The sequence below is a fragment of the Grammomys surdaster genome, unplaced genomic scaffold, assembly GCF_004785775.1.
Source record: "Grammomys surdaster isolate TR1022 unplaced genomic scaffold, NIH_TR_1.0 348, whole genome shotgun sequence".
NCBI lineage: Eukaryota > Metazoa > Chordata > Mammalia > Rodentia > Muridae > Grammomys > Grammomys surdaster.
In genome coordinates, this window is record NW_021604767.1 from 1,745,632 (window position 1) to 1,761,216 (window position 15,585).

General features: G+C 41.1%; 1 protein-coding gene across 3 annotated transcripts in view; it reads left to right on the forward strand.

The window, feature by feature from the left end:
• The window catches only part of Hivep2 (human immunodeficiency virus type I enhancer binding protein 2), a 184,391-nt gene extending 169,531 nt beyond the window's left edge, over positions 1-14,860 (forward strand). For all 3 annotated transcript variants that reach the window (XM_028779205.1, XM_028779203.1, XM_028779204.1), the window contains exons 6-9: positions 3,833-4,008; positions 6,852-6,953; positions 7,678-8,564; positions 12,414-14,860. In XM_028779205.1, coding sequence (XP_028635038.1) covers positions 3,833-4,008; positions 6,852-6,953; positions 7,678-8,564; positions 12,414-13,232 — 1,984 coding nt within the window. In that variant the 3' untranslated portion in view covers positions 13,233-14,860. The remainder of the gene's footprint in view (positions 1-3,832; positions 4,009-6,851; positions 6,954-7,677; positions 8,565-12,413) is intronic.
• Positions 14,861-15,585: the final 725 nt, after the last annotated feature.

The window sequence follows — 15,585 nt, forward strand, 5'->3', positions numbered from 1 at the left end:
TCTCCCCATATACAGATTTATGTAGAATTTTTCTTTATTTCATTCTTTAAATGAGTTAATCAGCTAAGACAATGAAAATAACCTTTTTTGTTTGAGGAGAAAATGTGTCTCTTATTAACTAGATGTCTCAGTTAGGGTTTCTTGTGTTTTAAGGGAAAATACTGTGACCAAAAAGCAAGGTGAGGAGGAAAAGGTTTATTATACCTCCCGATCATAGTTCATCATTGAAGAAAATCAGGACAGGAACTCAAACAGGCCTGGAATCTGGATGCAGAAGCTGATGCAGAGGCCATAGAGGGGTCCTGCTTACTGGCTTGCTCCTCGTGACTTGCTCTGGCTACCTTCTTATAGAACTCAGGACTAACAGCCCAGGGATGGCACCACTCACAATAGGCTGGGCTTTCTTTCCCACCATTCATCACTAATTGAGAAATGCCTTATCTCATGCAGACAATTCCTCAACTGAGACTCCTTCTTCTCTCACGACTCTAGCTTGTGTTAGTTGACAGACAAAACCAGCCACTACAACTGACCTCGTGTCAACTTGACACACAAACAGATCACTATTAAGCCACCACCCTTCCTTTCTTACTCATCACCTAGATCTCACACTAAACAATGTAAATAAGTTTAAAAGTCCCACAGTCTTTACACACTAACTCAAACATATTAAAATTTCAGTCCCTTTAAAATAGCCATCTCCTTTTAAAATTTAAAGCCTTTTAAAATTCCATGTCCCTCATCTGTGGGCTCCAGTAAAATACTTTCTTATTTCAAGAGGGAAAAATCAGGGCACAGGCACAATCAAATCGAGACAACCACATATTCTGGGATCCAATATCTGGGATCCACTCACAATCTTCTGGACTCCTCCAAAGGGCTTGAGTGCCTTGCTACAACTGGGCTGCACTGTAGAAGTTATGTCCTGGTTCTTCCTCCCAGCCCCAGGCTCCCAGAAATAAGACACAGACTAAAAATATATTTACAAATACCATGGCCATATAGCTAAGCTCATCTCTGACTAGAATTATAACTTAAGATAACTCATTTATTTGAATCTACATTCAGCCAAGTGGCTGGTTACCTGTGATCAGGTACCATGTCTCCTCATGTCTTACAGGGACAATCTTACTGCACCTGATTTTAGCCCAGAATTCTCTCTCCTCCTAGATGTTTCACCTCCTAATTCCTACCTAAGCTATAGGCCATCAGATTTATTATTGACTGGTGCCACATTCATACAGATGTAAGATCTTCTTTTTATGCTGCACTTTGACCAATGGCTTCTCCTGGCCTCTCACAGGGTCAAGCCTTAGTGTGGCTCTCCATGACCCATGCATGGCTTCAGAATGAGTACCACTTTGGTGTCTCATACACATTACCAAGTTTGGCTGCCAGCACTAGGTTCAACCTCCACCTCTGGAACACAGCTTCTTTGAGCTCTCAGGAAACAATACCCAGAAGATTTCATCCCAGTGATGCTGGTCTTTTCTTAGTTACTGCTAATTTCTTATCTCCAGCTGACCAGTATCAAGTATCCAAACAAAGCAAAGTTTCCATTTAGTAGTTCTAGCACCTCTTAATCAGAGCTATCATCTTCATCCCCAGCTAACCAGAATCATATAACCTTACTTCAAGATAGCAAATGTTGATGATAGAGTCTTCCAACTCCCTCTGAAATTTCCCAAGCCAGATCTCCATCCTTTGTACTACCCTCAACAGTCTTATGCTCCAAGCTCCACAGAACATCTCACAGAACTCTTAACATCCAATGGCTCTTCTAAGCCAAAATTCCAAAGTCCTTCCACAATCCTCCGCACAACATGATCAGGTCTGTCACAGCAACACTCCACTATGCTGGTACTAACTGGCCTTAGTGAAGTTTTATATTCCTGCAACAAAATACTATTACCAGAGAACAAATTGCAGAAGAAATTGGTTATTCAGCTTACACTTCCACATTGCCATTTGTTACCAAAAGAAGTCAGAAAAGGAACTCAAACAGGCCTGGAACCCAGAGATTAAAGCTAATGCAGAGGCTATGGAGGGAAGCTGTTTACTGGCTTCCTCTCATGGCTTGCTCAACCTGTTTTCTTATAGAACTCAGGACCGTCAGCCCAAGGATCGCCCCACCCACAGTAGGCTGGGCTCTCTCTCCCATCAACCATTAATTAAGAAAATGCCTTATAACTAAATCTTAGGGAGACATTTTCTCAATTACAATTCCCTCATTTCAGATAACTCTAGCTTGCATCAAGTTAACACACAAAACCAGCCAGTACAGCCCAATATCCATAAAGCTAGAGTGTCCTTTACTGAAGAATATTGGCATTCTGTGAGATCATCATATCCTCTTGAGCAATTTCATCCTTGTTAGGAACAGAGAGTGAAATTGAATGTAGAAGGATGTTTTTGTGCCTTGAGGATGTGCTCTGATTTTTTTTTTTTTTGTAAAATGCAAAAGTGAGAAGAGAACAAGTTTTAAGGCCAAGCCATAGTTGGAATGTTTAATGAAAGGGGAAAGGGCATGCAGAAGTGATGGTGCTCACCTTCCCCTTTGATTAGTTCTGACCAAAGTGTCGAATATGCTAAGAAGAATCTTTATCTATAGCGGAGTTGATATGCCAATATGTGGATGGATGTTTCTTCCAGAAAAGCCTTCTACAAATTGGATAATTGAATTTGAATTTGTTTTTATACCTGTTGGGGGTATTAGCTAGAGCAAGATGAGATTAATTAGAAGTCTCTTAGAATGGAAAAGAAAAACAAAAAAACCAAAACAACTCTAGGTCTAAATACCACTAAGGAATTCCACAGTGAACTAAGATTTTTGCATGATAGCCTACCTTTGGAAGCTATACAAAGAGCCCCCAGAAGTGCTTTCTTGCCACAGTGACGTGGGATCTAAAATTCTAGCCCCACTGTGATGTAAGGGATCACACTATTTATTGAGTTGTGCAGTACAGGTCTAGTGTGTGGTAATCTAGATCTGTGTGAATTATCATGTGCCGTTGCTTTCTAAGCAAAATGAGATTGCAGAGCATTGGGTAGGTTTCTCCTCTTCTGTCTAAGACTTTCTTCATCTCGAGTTCATGAGTGTAGACGGCCTCAGATACCCTTTCAGACCAACCCTTCAGGAAACAAATGCTAATTTTATCCCAAAGTCTCTAGTTCTCATTATGCAACGATGCTTTCAAGAAGCCAGTTGAAATTTAGACTCCACGTGAATACAGATTCATGATCCTGGGAAGAACAGATCAAATCTGTAGACAACAGTTGGTGAGCCGAGCTTAGTCTTGGTTAAGTTGAAATTTCAGAGGCACACATGTGCCAGGGTTGTAAAAATAGAGTAGAAGCTTGCAAGGGAGATTTCTATTCTCAGTTAGGATTATTTCTGCAAATGTAGAGGAGTGTCTGCATACGTGTGTTATAGATGATGTCATGTTGACAGATTATGCATGAAGCATGATTATTCTAATGCATTGGTATGCATTTAGTGATGTTCCTTTCTTGGAGGCTATATTATGCCCCAAACTGGGAGATCCAGGCCTGTATCTCTTTGGGCCTATGTAAAATCTGTTGGAACACTTGTATACTCCATTGGTAAATCTGTAATTCTACATAGAATAAAATTTTGCTTTCAGCAATAAATTCCCTACATCATTGTCTCAAGTGTTCACTATATAAACTTCTCAGGGTTTGTAGAAGTCAAGGTGAATAATTGGAAAAGACCGTCATAAAAATTGAAGTCAGGCAATGACTACGTTTTGGCTTGATATATCACATGCTAAGGGTATTTAAGATCATAGTGGTCTGTCTCTTCTTCAAATAGGTACAAATCCAATGAAGATTATGTGTATGTCAGAGGACGTGGAAGGGGAAAGTACATTTGTGAAGAGTGTGGAATTCGCTGTAAGAAGCCAAGCATGCTCAAAAAACACATACGCACTCATACTGATGTTCGGCCTTATGTATGCAAGTTATGTAATTTCGCCTTCAAAACGAAAGGTATGAGCCTGTCTTTTGTGGCTGCTGTTGTTTGGAGAGGAAAAGGTTTCAGGAAAACTTCTGGTTACTTAGGATTCTGAATATTATTTTGTAACTCACTTTCACCAACCATAAAGAGTGTTTTGTTTGTGAAAATATGACCCCCTGGGATATATTTCCTCCTTCCTGTCCAAGAGCAAAGGATGCATGCGAGACTCTGAGACTCCTTTTATGACTAATTAAGAGCTACAGACTGTGGGCCAGGCAGGTTGTCTCTGAAGGAAGTGGCTTAGAAGTGCCTGGATGGTTATTACTTCATGTTGGGAATTTATGTGGGCTAGATAATATTTGCACCAATATTGAAATTCTGCAGGGAGGCGATGCATGAGTGGCAGTGGATAAGCAAGGGAAGCTACTGGGAAGAAAATATGTGGCCATGGTCACTTTCAAGAGCATAAATAATGTAAAGATCCACAGACTCCCTGGTGGGCCCCCTCCATCCACAGCTGCATTAATTATACATAGAGATTTGCTAGCTTCTGTTCTCTGTATTTATCGGCATGGAGACAAGTCTTACTCTCAAACTTCAGGAGTTAAATCTCATTCAGCTAGGACCTGCCTTGAGACAACGTATCATTTTCAAATATCTGTTTTAATAGGCTGATTTATACAGAAGTGTTTCACTCAAGGTTGCTCAACTTATATTTCTATAATTCTGTAATATGGTGAACATCTTCATGTTGCATGTCAGATCTGTGTAAGGTAGCTAGCTTGTAGATAGCCCCTCATCAACCCCATTTCATTTCCAGTATTTTAATGTTTAATTTTAATATCAAGTAACCTGCTCTGATACAAATACTTAAAAACAGGTCTGAATTATGATAATCTGGTAGGGAGATATGTACCTATCTCAGTTGTAGCCCACAATCTTAAACTGTACTCGTTTGGCAGAAGTATTGATGTTTAGAGTTTTCAAATGTCTGTTTTTGTTTGTTTGTTTGTTTGTTTGTTTGTTTGTTTTTTGTTTTGTTTTGTTTGTTTTTTTCAAGACAGGGTTTTTCTGTGTAGCCTTGGCTGTCCTGGAACTCACTCTGTAGACCAGGCTAGCCTCGAACTCTCAAATGTCTGTTTATAAGGATAGTATTTATGTGTCTTTAATACCTCATTTAAGTGCAATAGGGCAAGGGAACATAAACATCTGTATATCAAAAGAAATAAGTATGCCGCTGTCTAAATACCCCTCTCCCTTAACATGATCCAGCTTACTGAGAAGTCCCTAGGAGGAAAGAAAATTTAAAAGTTTGATTTTAGGAGACACCGCAAGTCCACCAATCACTGTAAAGTTTACAGAACAGTGCTCTAGGTAGATGATTACATCTGATTGTGAGGACTCCATCAGGAAAGAGCATCTTTTTGATCATTAATGGAATTTTCTTGTCAGCCTTTGGAAGCATGCAGGCAGAGGTCTAGGAATTTGAGGGTGAGCAGTGCATTCTTGGAAGCCCCACAGGGTTCATCTCCTGCTGAAATATCCACTTTTCAGATTTTTGTTCTCTGAGCACAAGTGTGTCATCAGGATGTATCTCCCTCTCCCTTGCCTGTACCAAGCTCATAAAGACCAATCCCTCCTCCTTGCCTATACCAAGCTCCTAAGGACCAATCCCTCCCGCTTGCCTTTACCAAGCTCTCACCATTCTCTCCTGTCCTTGCTCTGGTCTGGCACCTGAGATGCTCATGGCTTCAGCAAACCAAAGTCAAGGTGGGATTGTTTCCAATTCCAACTTCTAGCTGGAAATCTACTCGGAAGATTATAAACCTACTCAGAAGAAGGGAGCCCAAATGAGTTCCTCTTTGGAGTATGAAAATACAAATATATATTTCATGTATACTGTATATGAAGAAGCATACAAAAATTCAGACACCGTTCACTCTGCGTCTATGACGGATTGATTGTAGGAGCCCCCACACATGCTCATTCCCTGTATAAAGTGGTATATTACTGGCACACAGCTCACATTCTCCTGTATACTTTAAATAATTTCTAGGTTACTTGAATACCTTATTCAATGCAATTACTAAATATTTTTAAAAATCAAAATGTTGATGCAATACTCAAGAAAAAAGATTGGACCTTTTCAATACAGACAGTCTTTTCTCCCAGTTTTGATCTTTGAGTGGTTGAGATTCAGGGGTAGAAGTTCTGGATACAGAGGGCTGTAACTTACACTTAGCATCTTCACTCATACACATCCCGTCCATACACACACAGTAGCAGAAACAGATGAGTTTCATGAATTCATGGAAAGTTAATAAAGTTTAATTCACTTATCTCCTTAAGAATTAATGTATCCAAAATCTCTTTGAGCTCGTTCAGAAATTATAGATGTTTTGATAAGAGCAATAAGAGTGTAGAAATATTTGTTTTGAAGATATAAAAATAATATGTTGAATTCCTATATATACGCAACAAGTTAATCATATTGCGAGATAGTAATTTTAGAAAGAATAGTTCATGCTGATTGATTTATTTAATTAATACTAAGCATAGCTATATCAGAGAGAGAAGAACAATGCTTTCATCAGGCTGAATTTCTACCTAGGCTTCTGAGAGCCTGCACTGGAAAAGCAGGCGCATAGTTGTGTGTAGCTACTACATTGTCAATATAACCACAGACAATAACCTAGTCATTTCATGAGAACAAATGAATAGACTCTAGACCCATGAATTGATCCCTGAGTTTCCTGTGATAAGTTTTCTAGTATAGAAAAATGTATATACATAAAGTAGTTTATCACACTATGTTTTACCTCAGTTGTCACAGTTTGATAGTTAATTTTCTTGTTCTCTTGTTTGCATTTTCTAGGAAACCTAACGAAACATATGAAATCTAAAGCCCACATGAAAAAGTGTCTGGAGCTGGGCGTCTCGATGACTTCAGTAGATGACACAGAAACAGAAGAAGCAGGTGCGTGGCTTACTGAATGGACCGGCCTCTTAGACAAGTTTCGTGGCCTACTGATTGCATGCCACTTTATTACGTACTCTTTGGAGGAGATAAAAGGACACACTGAACTCTTGAGAACAATGAAGGAGAAAGGAAAACATTTGCAGTGTAACTTGTTTTAGAGGTGGAGAGGGCTGTATTAGCAAAATAGCTATCTCTAAATACTGTAAAGGGATGTGTGTGTGAGGCAGGGGATGGAGCTGTGATTTATGTGCTGTGAAGCTTTGGGAGGAAATTGAAAGCATTTTAATGTGTTAGTCTTCCCATTGAGAGGAAATGTACTAGAAAAATAGCCATCATTAACCCCGGTAGAGAATCTGGAGGTCGGCAAACCCCCTGAGGTATCCCTCTTACATATAACTTGCACCTGAAACAGACGGGCTGTCACTCTGCTTTTTCTCCTTCAGCATCAGTCATTAGCAATACTAGCCACATCCATTTGTTTGGAGTTGTATCAGGAGACTTCTATGAAGTCTGAAATATGAGATCCTAGTCTTGAGTTCTCAGAGATGAAACCAAGTAGGTAGGGTAGGTAGGCACAAGTAAGTGTCCAGGAGTAGTTCAGAGGCATGATCCCTTCAGGGGGTAAAGGGGGCTAAGGAAGGCTCTTGGGGAGACTGTTGGAGCAGATACAAGCTTCTTGTATGCAATCTTAACCACTGTCATTACTGTTGGCTTCTTTCAGAAACTATGGAAGAGTTGCACAAAACATCTGAGAAGCATAGCATGTCCGGCATTTCAACTGATCACCAGTTCTCAGATGCTGAGGAATCTGACGGGGAAGATGGAGACGATAATGATGATGATGATGAAGATGATGATGAATTTGATGACCAAGGAGATTTGACACCCAAAACAAGGTCAAGAAGCACCAGTCCTCAGCCTCCTAGGTTCTCCTCTCTGCCTGTCAATGTTGGCACTGTAGCCCATGGTGTCCCTTCAGATAGCTCTCTGGGACATTCGTCATTGATCAGCTATTTGGTTACTCTACCGAGTATTCAGGTTACTCAGCTCATGACACCCAGTGAAGACACCCAGATGACAGAATATCAGAGGCTGTTCCAGAGCAAAAGCACAGACTCCGAACCAGACAAAGACAGGTTAGACATCCCAAGCTCCATGGATGAAGAGGCCATGTTGTCTTCAGAACCAAGCTCCTCCCCAAGGGACTTCTCCCCCTCAAGCTACCGTTCCTCACCAGGATATGATTCTTCACCCTGCCGCGATAATTCACCAAAGAGGTATCTGATACCCAAAGGAGATTTGTCACCCAGAAGACATTTATCACCTAGAAGAGATCTGTCACCCATGAGGCATCTGTCACCAAGAAAAGAAGCTGCATTGAGGAGAGAGATGTCCCAAGGGGATGCTTCACCAAGAAGGCACTTGTCCCCAAGGAGACCATTGTCTCCTGGAAAAGACATTACAGCAAGAAGAGACCTCTCTCCCAGAAGAGAGAGAAGATATATGACCACCATCAGAGCACCATCTCCCAGAAGGGCTTTATATCATAACCCTCCATTATCCATGGGACAGTATCTGCAAACAGAGCCAATTGTATTGGGGCCTCCTGTAAGTATAACCTGAACTCTCTTCACCAGAGCTGTAGAACATTGGTACCTCCTATAGCATAGTTATGAGACATTTATTATAATGTGGGTGTCTCGCTAAAGGAGGTGTGAACCTATTAATACAAATAGCAAGGAGACGTTTAATCACACATCATGTTAGTGACATGGCTGTGGCATTATTCCAAGTATAAAATTGTATCCAAGCAGGAGTGAACTTCCAGATAGGAATAGGTGAAGCTTTCCAAATGTTTTGTAAGCTTAACTAATTATAGACATGAGCCAGAACCCTGAGGTAAAGCCCCAGGTATGGCATGCTTATGTAGACAAACATGAAGACAGCAAATTGTTCGTGGTATGTACGCTTCAGCAGGTGAGGACTCTGATACAGGCTTCATCCTTGACTTCCAAAATGATTCTTAAAATATACTCATTACATTGTCCAATATGTGTACATGTGCAAATGGTCAGGACCTGAGAAAAAGCAGTGTTTCACTCTAGTAGCTCATAAGTTAAAGACATAAAGGTTTCTGCATTTTTTTCTGTTGGTATTGCTATTAGCACCTGATGTAGATGCTGATGAGAATGCAGGCCAGAGAATGAGCTGTCAGAGAACTCAGGAGACTATTCTGAGGTTTCCACCTTTTATTTTTATTATAAAGTAAGGTGACAGCAGTAGTGGCCGTGGGCCACACTGAAAGCACAAGTTTAGTGAAAAGCCACAATGAAGCCCCTGCTCTGTCTCATTGCCCAGCAGATCATGGCATCAGGATTGTCAAAAGGCAGAGAGCACAGAGGCATGCTGCCTTCTGAGTTTATTTGTTTTAAAAGTGGTTTTAGTTTCCAGATCTTTCTTCCTGCTTCTGCTTCCCTTTGCTCTGTATTTTCTGTCTGGCGTAGCATGGTCTTTCTCAGGCATAGAAGGCACTGCTAACTCCTAGCTCTGTCTGCTCCTGCCCTGGCAGCCAGTCCCCTCCTCTCATTGCCTACTGCTATCTTGATTCATGAGCTTACACTGCCATTCCCAAACTTCAAGAAATCTCCCAGGCTACCTTGCAGTATCCTCATCATCCTTTTTTCGTGAACCAGGTACAAAGTTCATCTTGATGTTGCAATCTTGCAGAGACATGCCCTGCTGTCTGGAAATGACTGATTTCAAGCTAATAAATTAGCAAGCTAGGAAAAAGCAACCACCTCTCTGCAAGTTTCTATATCTTGTGCCACCTAAGTCACTATATAGTGAATAGGAAGCTGGAAATCCCTCTGGGGTGTCCTCAGATGACTCCTCTGATAGAGACATGGTAATGCTGGCAAGGTGCGTTAAACTAGTCCTGATCCCTCATTCAGGATCCCTCATTTGAGTCAGCTTTTGGCCAAGTAGACCGTAACTGGCCTGTATGAGTCGATGGAACTCATTCAGGTAACCATGTCATGAAAACAGAGCCATTGATTGAACATGCTGTTAAACTCAGGCAGAGGAATTAATTAATTAAAGGAGTTAGAAGAATTCATTTATTTTTGACCTCTGATTCACTACCAAGTTAATCAAGAAATGTAGTGGCAAACAAGAAAGTCAGTTTCATCAGTTACTGAGTTTTCCCTAATTTTTATGTGGTTTTGTTTTATTTTATTTTGTTCTTTTTTAAATCTCTGGACACCTCACAGAGCTCATCCTTTATCTTCAACAAATCCATTGGCTTGCTACCCAGTCCAGTTATCTTAAAAGAAAAAAAATTCTACCTGCTGCCTGTTCTCATAGGAGGGAGCAGAGCCAGGACTCAAGCAGGGCACTGTCCTGAATCCTCATTTGTGTTGACTGATTGCCTTTGGATGGGCAGAGAGAACTGCATCTTTTTGTGATGTGTGAAAGAGACCTTCCTGGTCAGAGAAAAATAGACCAGACTTTGCTCTGAAAATGTCCCTCCTGACTGCTCTGTCGGATGAAGACTTTCCTCTCTCTAATAATGTAGGAAAGGAATATGACCCAGCCATAGTCCCTTTCCACAGAAATTCTGTTCCACTACCTTGTCGCTTTGCAGACCTTGATGGAAGCTTCACAGGACAATGACTGTTGTATGAAGGGACCCTGACACCCAGGACATAGGATATAATTGGTTTAGTCTGAACTTAGACCCAGAGAGAAGGTTTATACAGAGAAACACACACCACTAGGATTCCTCCCCTAACACCATCTGATTCATTTTAAGACAGATAATGGAATTTAAAAGTGTGTACACTTACATCAGTCAGTCACCATTTTTGAGGACTGGAGCTGGAATATGGTTCAAAGGGGAAATAATATTACAGTTACAGCCTGATTTTCTTATGTATATCTGTTCCTGTGTGTAGATGAAGATTGTCTTTAGTAAAGCAGTGCTCAGTCTCTCCCTTGTCTGTGGGATCTTGGGTAGGTTTTCTTGCCTCATGGCCACTTGTGTAAAGCAGTCCGTATCAATCAGACATAGTCCTTACATAGATATTGTCTATCCCTAAAAGATGTTGCACCGCTGTAAGCAGTGCAGGACCTGTCAGCACATTTAGGATAGGGCCTTTCTCAGGTAAGGACTTCTGTTCATTTACTTTTAGCTGGTGCCAAAAGCATTAGGGTTACTCTGCCTTAGCTGCTGTTTAATTAAGACTTGCACAGCATTTACAGGATTCTTCTTGAGTCCTGAAATGGTCACATATCCCATCTTACAAGACTCTGGTGATTCCAGGGATGTTAATTGGGCCATTTCATCTGTGTTGGAGAAAAAAATCATTTCTGTGCAGCTTAGATATAGCTGTAGCCCAGACCACACGAATTCCAAGCATGGTAGACAGTAGCAGGCATATGCATAATTTATAGTTCCTGGGCCAGGCTCAAAGTTCCCATGAAGTTCTCTGCCACACCAGCACCACCCTTCCAAATTCCCATGGCTCTTTGGGGTTTACTTCTTGCAAACTGATGCTTTGCTGCCGTACCTTTTTCTCTGGAACCCAATGGAGCCCCAGTGTGAAGGAAAACCTACCACACAAACTGAGTCTAGAATCAACAGGTAACACAATCACTAGGAGCAGTAACTAGCATCCTAACTTGTAAGCCATTCTAAGTTAAATCCTCCAGTAGCGGATTCCAATGGATCTGCCACCTGAACTGGGGGCCTCCGCTACCTATATTTTGGCCTCTATGATTATCTCCCATCCACCAGCCCAGTCCCCTCTCCTCTTCCTCTTCCGCAGTCCCTTTCTCAGACCGAAAGTCCCGCCTACTCGCCCAGTGATTGGTTTCTTGAAATCTTTATTCATTAGGGGAACGTTCACATGGTCACCTGAGTGCTGATTCATTCTTGGTCCCAGGCAGCCCCTCTTGAGGAAGCGGAATTAGCAACAAAACACAAACAGTACCAGGGCTATCCACAACAATTTTCTAAAAGCCTGTTGCCACCTTATTATTTCTACCAAGCCTCAGGACTATCTTTCATTGAAGCCTACTGCATAAATAGTTGATAATCCTGTTTCCTTTGAGTTTAAATGTCATCAATATTTACTAGTCATCCTTTGTTTTGTTTTGTTATTTCCTTTGTTAATTGTTTTGCTGGTGAATCCATTCTTTTTTTACTTGCTCTTATGAAGAAATAGCCATCACATGATTTTATGCCTAGTGGGAAATACACTGGTTGCTTTAGCCCTTTGCTCTTGAAAAACAAAAGCCGCTGTTCACAGCATCATTAAAGAATTGGAAAAAGATAGCTAAGGAAGCTATTAAATTTTGAGAAATTCTTTCTAGGTGCTAGGCATCCTGAGGGAGGGAGGGGAAAGGAGAGGGAGAAAAGGAACAGATTTAAACTGTGTGCTCTGTTTTCCCGTGTAGAATCTAAGAAGAGGATTACCTCAGGTTCCTTACTTCAGTCTCTATGGAGACCAAGAAGGTGCTTATGAACATCACGGCTCCAGCCTTTTCCCTGAGGGTCCTACTGACTATGTCTTCAGTCATCTTCCACTCCACTCTCAGCAGCAAGTACGAGCTCCTATCCCCATGGTGCCAGTTGGTGGGATCCAAATGGTTCACTCCTTGCCGCCCGCCCTTTCCGGTTTACATCCTCCACCCACATTGCCTCTGCCCACTGAGGGCTCTGAGGAGAAGAAAGGAGCGCCAGGGGAGGCCTTTACCAAGGATCCCTACACCCTTTCCAGGCGTCATGAGAAACAAGCCCCTCATGGTTTGCAGTCATCTGGTCTACCTAGTTCTCCCTCCTCCCCACGGCTATTGATGAAACAGAGTACTTCAGAAGACAGCCTAAATTCCACAGAGAGAGAACAGGAGGAAAACATACAGACTTGTACAAAAGCCATCGCCTCACTCCGGATTGCAACAGAAGAGGCAGCTCTGCTTGGGGCTGACCAGCCCACATGGGTGCAGGAGTCCCCCCAGAAACCCTTGGAAAGTGCACACATCAGCATTAGACACTTTAGTGGGCCTGAGCCAGGTCAGCCCTGTACCTCAGCCGCCCACCCTGACTTACATGATGGTGAAAAGGACACTTTTGTTACATCACAGACTGCTCACCCCACGTTTTACAGCAAGAGCAGTGTGGATGAGAAGCAGGTGGACTTTCAGAGCAGCAAAGAACTATCTTTAAGCACAGAGGAAGGCAATGAACCTTCATCAGAAAAGAATCAACTCCATTGATCTGCAATGCATGGATACATTCATTTCCACATTTCTCCCCTCCCCCCTTTTTGTTTTTGTTTTTCTAGGAATAGAAGTGAACGAGTGTAGCATGCCTGTCCTAAGTTACAGTAGTTGGCTATTATAAATACTTTTGTTATTTTGAAAACAATTAGGTAAATTAACAAGTCATCTTGAGCCTGACCAAAACAAAATTTGAAATTAACCTATTGGGTCTGGTACTTTGAAAATTGTACAGATGTTTGTGCCTTTTCTTTACTTTGCTTATATTCTTATAAGCATTTTTTAGCAGTAATTTGTACATATTTTAGAATTTGTGTATCTGCTTTGTAATAAATGTAATCTCTTTCCTCTTTTGGACACTTGGATCTAAATGATGTAAAGCAAAGCAGCATCTATATATATGTGAGGTTGCACTAAAACATATTTTTATATGATAAAAAACTGAACAGCTTTTATGTACAGCTCTGATTCTGTAATACTAATATTTATTTTGTTTCATAAACTGTACATTTTTTCTTAATGTTGTGGATTGCTTTTCTATGTGAAGCATGGATTTAACTGTTGCGTAACTAGAACGGAAATGTCCATTGTAAGCAAGATATTTAAACTAGAATATCTTATTCTGCACTTATGCATTAGTTACAAAAAAAAGATAAAGAACGTATCAGTCGGTTCTTAACTTGTAAATTCTTTTTGTCTCTTGTTTGCCGGATTGACAATAACTTAAGTGCTGATTGTGATTTTAAATGGATAGTACCATAAAGCATTAAAGTAAACAATGTGCTAATGTGAGTTTTTTCAAAGCTTTATAAATCAGTTATAAATAATATTAAAAGTATTTGGTCTTATGTGAACATGTTGATCTATATACTCATCTAAAAATATGGGAAAAACATTCCGCCCCATGTAAATATGTACAAGTGCATCACTGGTACAGTTTTCTGTTACTCGGTTGGACATGAGGTTGCCACAGACCTATGCTAGAGTGTCTTTAAAATTAAAGTGAGAAAGCACATGGACTGTGTAGAGCTTGGTTATCGGCCGGCCCGGTGGCTTGGTAGGCAGTGCTGTGCGCTGCCCATGGAGAAGACCTGGGCTTAGAAATCTTGGTTCTTGCTGCACAGGATAGTGACTGGAACTAAGGCTGCACAGAGGGTTCGCACTTGGACTCGAGGGTTGGGTGTGGAAGTGGGGAAGGGGGATGGAGACCTGCTCCCCAGCTCTTCCCATCAGCCTATATGGTTACAGGGTTACCATCAGCATTAGGAAATGTCACCTTACCCTTTCGTACAGGGAAAGAGTGTCACTCCTGGCTGTCTCAGGGGGAATGAAGAAGAGAAGCCTTCAAGAGAAGCAGCTCTTGGGAGGAGGAAGTGTTTTTGTATATAACCTTCAGAACGGCTTCTGATCAGTGTTGAAGGTGGGAAGAGCCTTTGCAGGTCCAGAAGAGTGGAGCAGAGGGAGGGGGTACAGCAACATGTGCACACGCATGCATGCGTACACACAATCTGGGTTATCTTTGTGCTATATAGTGGATTATAATTCTGTGAAACCAAGTTTGTATATTGAATTACATTAAGGAGTGTTCTTTAAAAAGAGAAATAAATATACAATTACATGCTTGAGGTGTCTAGTTATTGTGTGTGTGTTTTACATTTCACTTCTGATTTTGTTTCTTAGAGGATTTTGATGCTCTTAACCTACACTCAAGTTTTAATTGCTAGGTTCTCTCTATCCCGAGGCACATCAACTGCAGACAGTATCTAACCAAATGACAAGATAGTTATTGGTTTCCATGGGTCACCTGATGACCTAGAGGGCCGGCAGTTTCTAGAATGTGGGCCTGAGAAATGAAAAGGCTTGAGCCTAGGAGGCATGCGCTTTGTCTGAGTAGAGGCCCAGCTTTCCCTGTCAGTACTCAAACACATATGCAAATGTAATTGCACTCGAGAAATCTCTTTTTGATGATGTTTCCAAGGTAAACAAAAACAAATGAGAAATGCACCATAAAACATTCACAGATCAAGGGGATTTTGATTAAAAGTGATTAAAATGACCATAAAATGTCGAAATCTCAGCATTTTTATTATAACCATCTCAAGTTGGTAAGTTTATACCTTACCTGTTTGGCTTATGAGTCAGACTGTCATAATTCCTTTACAAGCATGAATTGAAGGTGAACAAAGCTGACCAACTAAGAATCCCTGAATGATTTTGATTATGTAGGGAAAGCTTTGTCTTACTCCTCTGACATGCTGTGTGTGAGAGAGAGATGGAGAAAGAAACGGGGTGGAGGGAATTTTAGGCCTTAGCTTTTGCCCAATTTATCACCTATGTGCTCCCTCATTCA